The 12,888-nt window shown below is 36.6% G+C and overlaps 1 protein-coding gene across 6 annotated transcripts in view; it reads left to right on the forward strand.

Annotated features, from left to right (window-relative positions):
* Nucleotides 1–12,888, forward strand: part of PREPL (prolyl endopeptidase like) — a 47,596-nt gene that overhangs the window by 3,086 nt on the left and 31,622 nt on the right. For 5 of the 6 annotated variants that reach the window (XR_011972776.1, XM_072635718.1, XM_072635720.1 and 2 more), the window contains exons 3-5: nucleotides 6,484–6,612; nucleotides 8,003–8,069; nucleotides 8,584–8,784. Coding sequence is in view for 5 of the 6 variants with exons in the window: in XM_072635718.1 (XP_072491819.1) it covers nucleotides 6,484–6,612; nucleotides 8,003–8,069; nucleotides 8,584–8,784 (397 nt within the window). In the remaining variant the exon portion in view is untranslated. Of the gene's footprint in view, nucleotides 1–2,990; nucleotides 3,135–6,483; nucleotides 6,613–8,002; nucleotides 8,070–8,583; nucleotides 8,785–12,888 lie in introns of those variants that run through there. The other variant, XM_072635722.1, reaches the window with a different exon arrangement.

A 12,888-nucleotide genomic window follows, 5' to 3' on the forward strand; every position in this document is an offset into this window, starting at 1 on the left:
AAAGTATTTTTAGTAATTAAGACTGCTACACACTGCTTTTATTGTCTCTGGTCTTGTTGGTTACACACTTTGATGTAGAAGACTTTGTTTATGTAGAAGACAGAAACCGTGTCTTCCTCTTTTGTATAATCAGTAAGATAGAGTGGAAAGAGTCCTATTCTTGGAATCAGAAAACCTGTGGAATGGAGTTAGTAGCCCTTGCATTACCTGCCTCACACAAGTGTTAGGGCAAAGAACTTCGTAAAATTTAAATGTGGATTATTTGATTGTGAGCAAAGAATGTAGCAAACCTTAAATGTGAACTACTATTGTTATTTGGTAAATATTTATTGAGTTATTATAGATATTATATTTTATTATTATACATAATTATGTAGTGTAGTACTAGAATGGGAGACTACTAAGAAGTTAATTGCCGGAGAAAATTTAATACATACAAAATCAAAGCTTTGAAGACCAGAGGTATGACAAGAGCCTCCAGCTATGTTTTTATTTGGTGTTTATAAAGGAGAGAGAAACGAAAAAAAACCATAAACTGCGGTCTCACTCTAATGTTATCCTCAAGATCCTTATGTTTGTTTCATAGGCAGTCACCCCTTACTACAAAGACCCTTTGCTAGATCTACATATAAACCTTCTGACAGGTCCAAGACGGCTTTCCACTAGATTCCAGTCTCTCCTGAAGGTTACAACCCAATGACTATTATACTTCTGTCCCATAGGCATCACGATCTTTCAGTTGGTTTTATTAGGAAAAATTTTTTAAAGGAATGTGGAGATGGAGAATTAATTAAAATTATATTTTACATAACATCACAGCGATATTTGAAGGATTCACTTGTATTTGTTAGTTATGGTTTAAATACATTGACCCTTTAGAAGATTTATAGTCAGCGCCACACATTTAGCACTCATTTCATTTAGTTTTCTTTTGTTTTATGTGTGCAAGTCTTATCTCCTCACCTAAACTGTAAGTTTCTTGATAGTAAAGACTCTTTGTTATGCATCTTTTATATCCCCCCGCGGCACCACCCCCCCCACCCCCCCCCCCACCCCCCCCCGTGGCTTGAGCATGAGCACATATGTAAGTACTCAATAAATACTTAATAATGTTATAATATGTTTATGCTTGAGGGGCTTAAATACAGTCAGCTGGTCCCCTTTGCTTTTAAAAGATAATTGAGGAATATGAGACCCAGAGACGTTAAGTGAATTGTCCAGTCACACAGTGAATAGCAGAGCAAAGACTAGAAGCCAGGTCTCCTGACTCTGGTCCATATTCTTTCTACCATGCTAGCTTTAATGAATTTTAATCAGTCAACAAGCATTTTTATGCACCTGCTTTGTGCTGGGTACAAGGAATATGAAAACACATTTTTATCGTATTTGGTTCTTTATCTTGTATTTTATACCAGCTTTCCATGTTAAGATTGCTAAGTAAAAATGTTCTAATCATTCCATTAGTTTTAGCAACATGGGACACATTTTCTCTTCTCCATTGCACAGCTTCATTCATCCTCACTCCAGCTATGAGAAATAGGAAGGGTTGTATAAGGCAGCAGAACAAAGTGACTTCTCAGGACATTAATCCTGTTGAGTGGACCATTGAAGTAGTACTGGGTTTTTACCTGTTTAGACTGGAGGTAGTGTCATCAGCTTCCCTTAAGTAGTAATGATGATAAAAGTGTCATTTATCTTTCTGATTTAAAAGCACACAACAGGTATCCAGTGAGAGAACACAATTCACCTCAATAAATTTGTGTCCTTTTTGTCCAAGGTACAGTGCTGGATGCCAGAGCTACAAAGAAAGATAGGACAAAAGGCTTTTTTCTTAGGATATTAGAATATCATAGAGGGAAGACATACAAATAATAATCACATAGGAATAATCGCTTTTAGAGAATGTATGGGAAGGAGACATCTGAGTCAGGCCTTGTTCTAAGTGAAAGGGGTAGTGTGAGAAGAAAAGCACAGACACAGGAAAGAGTCAAGAATGGAGATGAAAATCCCAGTTTGTCTCAGCCAGGGGTGCAGAACCTGTGACCTTCTAGATCTAGATGTTACAGAACATTCGGTAACATTTGGATTCAATCAAAAGGCCACACCCAAGGATCTAGAAGGCCACATGTGTCCTCAAAGCCAAAGGTTCCCCACCCCTGGTCCGGACCATACCTCCTATGGATAGGATAGAGTGCCTTGAGTGGCAGGATCAGCCATTTATGATTTGGTAGACATTGAGGAGCTACTGAAAGATTACTCAGGCAGTAATTTCAAGGATGAATTGGAGAGGGGATAGAATGGAGGCACTTAGAAGACCATTCTAATGGTCTAGGCAAGAAGAGATAAGAGACTGAGCTGGATTGGAGGGCAGAGAGGAAATGGCTGACCTAAGAAGCATCCTGCAGATAGAATTGGAAATTGTTTTCCAGTACCGACATACCAAGTACAAGGAAGACAAACTTAATTGTGCTACAAGAGAGAGTTTACTTATACCTGGGGAGGGCGAGAGTCAGTGAAGGAAAAGGTAGCATCTGAGTTGGGACTTGAAGAGAGAGGGAGGAGGCAACGATCAGTTGGTCAAACAGTGCTGAGGATAAAAAAGAAAGACAAAAAAGTAGTCCCTGCTCTCAAGGAGCTTATATTTTAATGGTAGAGACATTGTGCAAATAGGTACATATAGGATATGCACAAAGCAGATGGCAGGTAGTAGTCTCAGAGGAGAGGGCCTCTTACAAAAGATAAGATTTGAGCCGAATCTTAAAGCAAGCCAAGGAAGCTGAAAAATAGATGAGCAAAGAAAGCATTTCAGGCAGAAGGGGCAGTCAGAGAGGAGACATAGCATCCTATGCAAGGGACAGCAAATAGGCCAATTTAGCTGGGTTGTAGTGTATAAAAAGAATAAGAAGGGCTAGGTTATGGAAAGCTTTCAGTGCCAAACAGTGTGTTATATTTGTTCCTGGAGGTAACAGGAAGTCCCTGAAACCTATTGAATGAGAACAGAAGAGAGGATATAAGCCAATCGAGGCTTGAGGAAAATCACAGGCAGCTGAGTGGAGGATGGGACAGAAAGACCAATTAGAAAGTTCCTGCAGGCCAAGTAAGAAGTGTTGAGGACCTGAATTAGGTTGGTGACGGTAAGTGGAGGAAAGGGGACATACGGGAGAGATGTTTTGAAAGTATAAATGGCTAGATTTGGCTGTGGATTAGATTTTTTGCAGTGAGAATAGTGAGTAGTGAATGTCACCATAGTTGTTACCCTGGTTGACTGGAAATGTGGTGGCACCTCAGATAGCAGCAGGAAAATGGAGGGAAGGGAGGAGAGTTGGGGGGGAAGATAATGAGGTCTGTTTTGGAAAAGCTGAGTTTTAGATGCTTATAGGATATCCAGCTCAAGATATTCAATGAGCAGTTAGTGATAGGGAAATAAAATTCAGTAGAGATACCAAGACTAGATATATACATCTGGGAATCATCTACATATAGAAGATAATTTAATTCATAGGAGCTGATGAGATCACCACTTGAGAGAGTAGAGAGAAAAAAGAGAAGGCCCAAGACAATCTTGGGGGAGAGTGGGAAAAGAAGGACGAAGGCAACCACATTCAGTGAGCATGACAAGGAGACTGAGAAAGAGTGGTCATAGAAAATGGATCAAAGATACAATTATCCATTCCACATAACGGGGGTCAGCATAAAAAGTTTTGACCCTCTCTTCGTACCAGAGAAGTCTGAATTTTTTTTCTTTTCTTTTATGGGATGTGTACGGTAACTTATTATAATATTTGGGTAAAGTATTTATTTGGTCATGGGCTATATTATACAATACTATATATATATTTTATGCGTTACTGAGTTTCTAAACTTTTTCTGTGTCTTTTCTGTGGCTTCCACAAAACTTCTCCAAAATTTCCATTTAATTTCTTAGGTTGCCCCATTATATATCAAAACCTCAGTGGGGAAAATGCTATTTGGAAGAGATAACTTGTGTTATATGTGTGATATGTGTGAGTGCCTGGGAGGGTAATAGTGCTATCAACAGAAATAGAGAAGTCAGGGGAAAAGATAGGTTTTGGGGAGAGGATTATAAAAATTCAGTGTCTGTAGAATATCTAAGAAATCTAGTAGACATTTGAAAATACAGGACTGGAATCCTGGAAGGAGATTGTGGGGTGCCTATAGAGATGATGATTGAAGCCAGCGAAGGATATGTGAGTATGAAAGTATATAAGTATGGAAGAGGGTTCAAATGAAAATAGTGTAATAAGAGAGTTGAAGTAGACCGGAATCTTAAGGAGATACTGTTAAGGGTCAAGGGAGGAATAAAGAACAGACAGAGATTGGAGGAGACGCAAGAGAATTCATCTTTGTTCAGTTGGTTATACCACAGAAAAAAAATTAGGCAGGCACATATAAATTAAATCACACTTAAGTCCCAACTACACACCCTTCACAATCAATGCCTGCTTCTAATCAAGATCAGATTTCAGTTCATATATGACAAGGTCCAGTTCATTTAGAGGCTTCCTCTTGTGGCCTGCAGGTCTGTTTTTCAACTTATGTCACTACCTAATGTTACAATTGAAACATAAGCTTCTAGTCAGCCTCCATTTATATTTTTGACGTTTTATTTATTTATATCAAAGCCTATTATTTAAGTAACCTAGTGAATATAGATAGTTATTTAAGTATCTTAGTGAAAATAGATGGTTTCACTTTTCTTCCAAAATAAACTTTAGCTTGTATAGAAATTCTCATGGCAGTTTCATTGATTAGAAAATGGCTCTGTGCTGAGGTTTTCAGTATTTTGGGCAGACTTTGTAAGTTAATAAAAATAATAAAATGTAATAATAAAATTAATAATTAATACTAACATAATAAAATCATTTAATTGTGTATTTAAAATAAATCAGCAATTTAGAATACTGTAGAGAACTTTAAATCTAGTTTGACCTTGGTTAAGAAATAATATTGCCTCAGTTTCTTCCCTTTATCTTTTCCTTTAAGCCAGAATCAGAAAGGTATGAATTCTGCTAAAAGTATAGACATTGGATCTAGCTCTATAACTTTCTACCTCAGCTTTGATCCAAATGTGAATCAGATTGAGTTCAACCAAAATCTAAAATATCTACCAAAAATGGAAAATAAAAAGAGGATATTGGAGGCCAGAGGCATTTGGTTTTTTTATGTTTGTTTTGTCATATTGCATCTTTGTAGTTTTTAGATTGTAAACTCATCATGGGCAAAAACCGTATTTTTTGCTTACATTTTTGTACCACACCTAGTAAAATATCAGGTGCATGCCAGTCATTCAATGAAGATTTGTTGGTTGTTGAGTTAATTATTGAAGGATGAATGGCTGCTTTGGCACTTGTCATCATTGTAATTGTCCTCTTTGGCAAAGACCCATGGTTAGAAAGCTTGGCTAGATTGGGTTCTTCTACTGAGGGGCACTCATTCCTGGACAGGTTGAATAGAATATAAAATTGTCAAGCACATTATTCACTAGACAGTTGAGATTTTTTCCCCAATCTAGGACCTTGGTGACATATATGTCCATTTATGTGGCTCTAGGGGTTAATTCAAGTTTTTTATTTATTAACTATATTTCCTTTAAGAACATTCACAGGCAGATTCTTAGTCAGTAGGCATTTATTAAGCTTTCATTTGTGTCTCTGCTAATTTTCTTTAATTCTTCCATTATTTCATTGATTTTTCCTTACATATGGTGAATGCATTTCTCTCAAAATGAAAATAAAGGGGATGCTCCATTTTGCAAGGCAGTAATTCACCTTTTGAACAGATAAACTGTTCAGCCTTTGGCTGCTGCTTATCCCAACAAGGGAAGCAAATTATTGCTGATGAGGAGGTGGGGTAGGGCAGACTTCTTATGTTATAACTGTTTTATTGTGAGGAAAATGATGGTGAGCTTTTATTAGTAAAGATAAAGTGTCCTCCTCTCCCTCCCTGCAGTGCTTCCCCTTTCATACTTCAGTATTTGTAAAAACTCAATAGATGCCTCTAGCTCTCTTTCTCTCTACTATCCCACCCCTGACTGAGTGTTAAATATGTAAAATACATGGGATTTCTTTTTCTGCTTAATCTCCTGTAAACGTTGCCCATGGTGTTTCTGCACACTCTCTCAAGCGGAGTGCGGGTCTTAGCTACACTTCTGCGCTTCTCGTCCTTTGGAATTATTGATGTAAAAGAGCACAGCAGTATTCTAGTTGCTGAGTGTCCTGTGCATCCTTTTTTTGTTTGGATTTTAAAATGAGATTTCTGTATCAACATAGGACTCTGGAAGGACGATTTTCTCGGGGGGAGGAATTAGGAAAGCCTTTCAAGAACTCTCAAACTACTTATTACTTCATTAGGTGTTCCTGGCATTGTAAAACTTACATGAAAAGGAAACAAAGGATTTTTCTTTAGAAAGTAGACAGTTTTACTAGTTTAAAATAATTTGCTCTAGTAAAATATTTATTACAGGATCTTCTGAATACTGAACAAGAGAACACAAAATCCCTTTTAATAAATTACATGGATTCAATGGAAAGATTCAAGAAGAAAATAGAAGCATTCTATGAGAAATACTTACTCACTTTGGACAGCTTAGAGGTCAGTAGAAAATAATTTATTCCCTATGTAAAAAATAATCTTTGGTGCTGTAGGCCAAGAAGCAAATGGGTGTTCAGTACTTAAAGACACCTTGTGCTGCTAACAGCCTGCTACGTTGCAGGTCAATTTTTTGTTGTTCTGAGCCAAAGGATAGTCATTGCAACACTTAAAATGAGTATGATGTGATTTTGTTTTTTGAATGTTAACAATTAAATCAGAACAAAGCTCAGAAAGTTTCTGAGTGTAAAAATAGGTTTTAGAGTTAGTTTTATAAAAGAAATAATTATCATGTTTGATTATAATGACTAAAGTAGTGCTTTTTTAAAGTAGTGCTAGTAGACCATGGTAGCCATGTTAATTCATGACAAGAGCACCATTAAAATAAAATTAGCATTATTTAAACTGCTTTGTGATATTCCTTTCTCAAAAGCATCTTTGGTAGTTTTGTTTAAAAGCATTGTACTAAAAGGAAACACACTTAAAATACATTCTGGCTATCCAGCTTAAAACTAAATTATTTCATTGTCATCTTGAAATTGCTACAGTTAATAGCGATCACTTGCATGGAGCACAGATGCCCACCCTGAATATTTTTCAGTAAGATTTAACTGTATATCTCAAATAATTATGTTTAAGGCATATACCCTCAAGCAGTGCTATTACAATCTAGTGACCTGTAGCAATCAATATCTCCTTCCCAGTCCTCCCTTGGTAGTCAGTGGTGAGAGGAGGAGATCTTCTCTAGGAGACTCAGAGTAAACCAGTAGAAAATTTAAAGAGCCACAGCTCCCTGCAGGAATTACAGAATTGCTTGTGGGAATTTAGAAAATTAATTTCTTCTTTAATATAAATTCTTTGTAACCAGATGTCTTCTTTGTATTATACAATAATGTAGTATTGCTGGATTTGGGGTTTCACATAAAATGAAATTTGAATTTGATGAATTTCTTTGAGTCTCTAATATTAACTTTCACCGTAATGTAGTAGAAGAAACCCTGGAGTCAAAAGAAGCTTTAAGTCTCAGCTCTATGCTCTGCTGTCCTAGATCTTGTGCAGGTCTCTAAGTCTCACAGGATTATGGTGAGAAAAGTCCTTTGTAATTATAAAATACAAGCTGGTATATGAAGCTCACCGATTCCATAAATATACACAAGTAACATAAAAAAGAAAGAAACATATAACATGTTGGGTTTCATTCTTTATTTAGTATATGTTCATAATACTAATACATTGGTGGATCTATTTTTTTTTTAATAAAATTTAAGTGTTTTCAGTATCATCCTACATATTGAATAGTTTATTTTATCAGAGATCAATGCAGGGACATATTTATAGACTGAATCAGTTTTGCACTTTTTATAGCAACACTTTTTTTTTTTCCATTTCTCAGATGAGATTTGGTGATTTTGTTTATTATGAAGAAGATGGTTGCATATGTCGTTTAAAACTTGGAGATGGTAAACTTATTTTTTCTTTTTTTTACATGCTTTAATTTTTCAGATCTTTCTTAGAAAATATAAATATTCATTGATGAAATGTATACAATGGTAGAAATAGAATAGTTCCATAGGCAAAATGGACTCTACATTATTGTCTTTTTAAAATGACTTAATTTTAAGCATGTGTATTTTAGTCTATTTTAATATCTAAATTTTACTATAGCAGTACTTATTAACAAGGATATATTCTAGCTACAGTGCAGGTGCAAACAGAACCTTTTCTTAAATTAGTTTATGTTTATTATGTTTGTGATTATACAAATATACATTTATGAACTTATCTCTAAATGCTGTATATTCTCATTTCAGATTAAATATAAATCTCATGCCATCAGTTCTGAGAAAAAAACTAATATATTTGCTTTTAGAAGCAGATACTTATCTTGAGATCCAAATACAGGAAATTTCTCTTTGAAGTAAAATATATAGTTTAGTGTCTGCTCTATGATTTGTATTTTTCTTTATGTACTAGGTAATAATTGTGAAGTTTTACTCCGTTTGGAAGAGCTTTCATTATATAATGCCTTTGTTGAACGTATCAGGATTTCTCCAGGGGAGGAGTACATGGCAGCTAGCATAAAAACCTCAGATTCTGAAGAGTCTACATGTGTAATTGTTAAGCTTGGCAAGAATCCAGAAGTGAAGGACTTCATTCCCAATGTGTTCAGTTTTGGTAAGCCACTAGCAGACATGTTCTCTCCTTAAAGGCAACATCCAAAAGGGTAATGGCAGAATTTATTCACTGAACAAATATTCACTGCGTGCTTACCATGTATAGTGGTAGATTCAGTAGAATAAAAATATAATAAGATGGACTCTGCTGTCGTGAAACTTACAGATTAATATGGGAAAATAAGACGGATAAATGAAATAGCCACACAAATAATTATAATAGAGAGTAGGAAGTAAAAGTATTGTAAAAGAGGCACCCAGTTCAGAGAAGAGAAGGTTTAGTGTTGACTCAGGGTGGACTTCTTCGGCCATAGAACCTCAGGAGGCTTTAGGGAAGCAATGGCATTTGTGCTAGGCCTTAGAGGATGGATAAGAATTGATAAGGCAGAGCTAGGAGGGAAGGACCTAGCACCTTTGACCTAAGCAGGAAAAATGGGGAATGGAATTTAGGGGATTATGTGGAGTCTCTTTTACATGGAGCTTAGAATACATAAATAGGAGTAGTGAGATAGAAGGCTGAAAAGGTAGTTTGGGATCAGATTGTGGAAAGAATCTTAATTGCCAGATTAAGGAGTTTTCATTTGGGAAGTGCTTGAATGTTTTAAAGCAAAAGAATTACATGATTAAAGCTGTACTTTAAGAAGATTGATCAGATGGCAGTGTAGAATGGGCTGAAGTGAAGAGAGTGAAATACTGGAGGCAGGGAGACTGGTCAGCGAGGCTCATGCACTGGTCCAGAGAAGAGGAAATGAGGATCAGTAACAGGAAATTCAGTTCAGCGTATGGATATGAAGTATCTGCCATGGGCAGAAGCTCTCTGCCACACACTGGGGCTACAAAACAGAAAACAAAATAAGAATTGTCTTCAAAGAGCTCGGGTTTTTTTTTGCTGGAAGTTATAACATGTATGCAGATAAATACATGGTAATTTGGGAAAGGAAAGACCACTAACAACTGGAGACATGAAGGAAGGCTTCTCAGAGAAGGTAGCATCAGATTAAGCATGGCCAAGAAGAGGACCAATGCACATAGAGAGGTAGGGCTCCTGGAAGCAGCACATGGCAAGACCAGGGGTTAATTAAGGGTTTGTTTTGTTGTTTTCTGTGGGTGTTCCCTAGATTAGCCAATTCAATGCAATAAGCTAATAGCATTTATGGGGGTGGTCAAGAAGCTTGGGTTCCCTTCTTGCTATATATGTCTCCCTTACCTCATTAGTGTATATGCATGTATGGGTGCTCCCTGAGGAATGTGTTTGCAGATAAACCATTTCTCTCACTGAGATCTTTGAGGCAAACAGAATGGGGATTCAGGCCAGGCAGACCTCAGGGGAATTGCTCAGTGATAAGATGAGTGACCCCAAAGTCATCTCTCTGCCCTGTCTGAATTTTTCTACTCAGAGACCTAACAGCTCCTTTTCTCCTTCAAAAGGTAGAAGAATCAACAAGGGTGGGGGTGGGGGAGGGATCCTACAGCCTCAAGGGTACATTTAGCCCTCTAGGTCCTCAAGTGTGGCCCTTTCACTGAATCCAGACTTCACAGAACAAATCACTGTAATAAAAGGATTTGTTCTGTTAAACTTAGACTCAGTTAAAAGGCAGCACCTGAGGACCTAGAAGGCTATGTGTGACCTCGAGGCTGCAGGTTCCCCAACTCTGAACAGAGAGATAGTCTATTCTGCATCTGATAGAAAGAAGGAGAACCCCAGGGAAAAGTAACCATTTCTTCTTAGAGTTTGTGAAACAGAAGAAGATTGGCATATTATACTCTAGATTTGAAGAGAATGGATCTTATAAGGGTCAGAATATCTCATCCATGAACTATAGTTCTAAAGGGAAGGTTAGCCCAGGAAGGCTGGAAACTACTCAAGAATGAAAGCTTGAAATCCCATAGTGAAATTCTGATGAGGGAATAAAAGGGGAGCTGTCTGAAGAGACCAATTTGGATGCACAGGGAACTCATCAAACAATTTAGCTTTTCAAAAGACAAAAGTCAGTGAGCTAGGTCGTGTTAAGATGAACAAAAGCAAGATATAGTCCTGTGAGGACTCTTGTTAGTGTTAACATCAGTGTGTGCTGAGATTGGTGAGGAAAGCTAAAAATAATACAAAAAGGAAGAGGCTTTCTGTTTTGTTAACATTGGAGAAAAGAGTAGAATCAAAGACAGGATAAGACTTTATTTAGGAATGGATTTGGACAATAACCGACAATGACAGTGGAGAGAAAACAGAGCTGCTTCAGGCTTTGTTTCTATTTCTCTGCCAAGAAAAATGACCTTTGGACTGAAAAAAGAACAAAAATGACTTATAGAGAGTAGATACTCAAGATGACTAAAGAGACAGCAAGAGAGCCTCTGGTTGCCTTTGATGAGTTCAAGTCACCCAGCCCAGATGAACTACATCTTCACTAACTGAAAGACATGACAAATATGATTGCTGAGCTACTGTCTGTCATCTTTGAAAGATTACAGAGAAAGGACTGAGGAAAGATAGCATATTTTGCTGGAGTTCTGAAGTGGTTCAACACTTCTGGAAAGCAGTTTAAAATTTTGCAGAGAAAGTTACTAAAACAGCCATACCCTTTGAACCAGTGGTGTTACTGCTGGCCATATACACTAAGGAGGTCAAAGATAGAAAGAAAACTCCCATCTGCACCAAAATTTTGAGAGCAGTGCTTTTTGTAGTAGCAAAAACTCTAAACAAAGTAGATAACCATTGATTGGTCAGTGACTAAAGAAATTGTGCTATGTGGGGTATTGGAATATTATTACATTATAAGAAATTACTAATATGAAGAATTTAAACAAGCACAAGAAGATTTATATGAACTGAATTAAGCAAAACCAGGAAAATTATATACGTAATGACTAAAACAATGTAATAGAAAGAAGAATGTATTTATAATGACCAAACTTGTCCCTGAAGAAAAGATGAGAAATATGAATCTCCTTCACTTCTGACTGTGGGTATAACACAAATCTTATACTGCCAGATTGGGTTGATGTTTTGGTTAGTTTTACTGAATTATTTTTCCCCTTTTAGTGTTAAAAGGGATGAGAGAGAGGGAAGGATGTGAAGTTCGTGGAAAAAGATATCAGTTTTTTAAAAAGGAAAGATCATGGAAAACTATAGTGTTACCACAGGGAATGTAAAGGGCAAACCACCCTTTAAAAAAAATAAAGAATGGAATATGCAAAATTCTAGGATGTATTATTAAAGGGACACTTATTAACATCTAGAAAAGGAAGCAGAGAGATGAAAGTACTAGTATGGCTTCATCAAGAACCAATCATTCCACATTAACCTTATTTCTTTGACTGGGTTATTAAATTGGGAGATCAGGGAAATGCTGGACATCATTTCCCTAGATGTTAGTAATGCATGTAACAAAATCTTCTGCTATTCTTGAGAAAAAAAGTGGGGAATTAAGGATTAGGCAGTAAGTAATTTATCTGTAATATGACAGATTTGAAACTGATTTGAGCAGCTTGATTTCAGAGTAGTCTTTAATGGCATAATGTCAGCCTAGAATAGAGGAAGTATAGTACATTGGAAAGAATGCTGGCTTTCTCAGTGTCTGAATTTGAAACCAGGTTCTAAGACTACTACATGTATTACATTTTGGACAAGTCCCTTAAAGCTTTTGGGCCCCAATTTTCTCATCTGTAAAAATGAAGGGCTTACACTAGATGTCTTCTGAATTTCCTTCCAACTATAAATCTCTAATCCTATGACTGTCCCAAGGGTCTGTACTTTTCTTTGTATTATTTAACATTTTTATCAAATAAATTAATGAAAAAGCATTTATTAAGAACTTATTGTGTGCAATATATCTGTATGTAATAGAATATTATGCCTTAGGTAATGACAGAATAGTTTCAGAGAAACATGGGAAGACTTAGAAGAACTCATGCAGAGTGAAGTGAATGGAAGATAATTTATGTAGTTAACAACAGCATTGTAAAGAAAAGTGACTTTGAAAGACTTAATCAGTCTTATCATTGCAGTGGCCAGCTATGGTTCTAGAAGACTGATGAGAAGGCGTGCTCTTAGTCCTGAAAGAGGGTTAATGGACTCAAAGGGGAGAATTAAACATGAATTTTTGTTCAT

This window comes from Notamacropus eugenii, chromosome 1 (genome assembly GCF_028372415.1).
Source record: "Notamacropus eugenii isolate mMacEug1 chromosome 1, mMacEug1.pri_v2, whole genome shotgun sequence".
Taxonomy (NCBI): Eukaryota; Metazoa; Chordata; class Mammalia; order Diprotodontia; family Macropodidae; genus Notamacropus; species Notamacropus eugenii.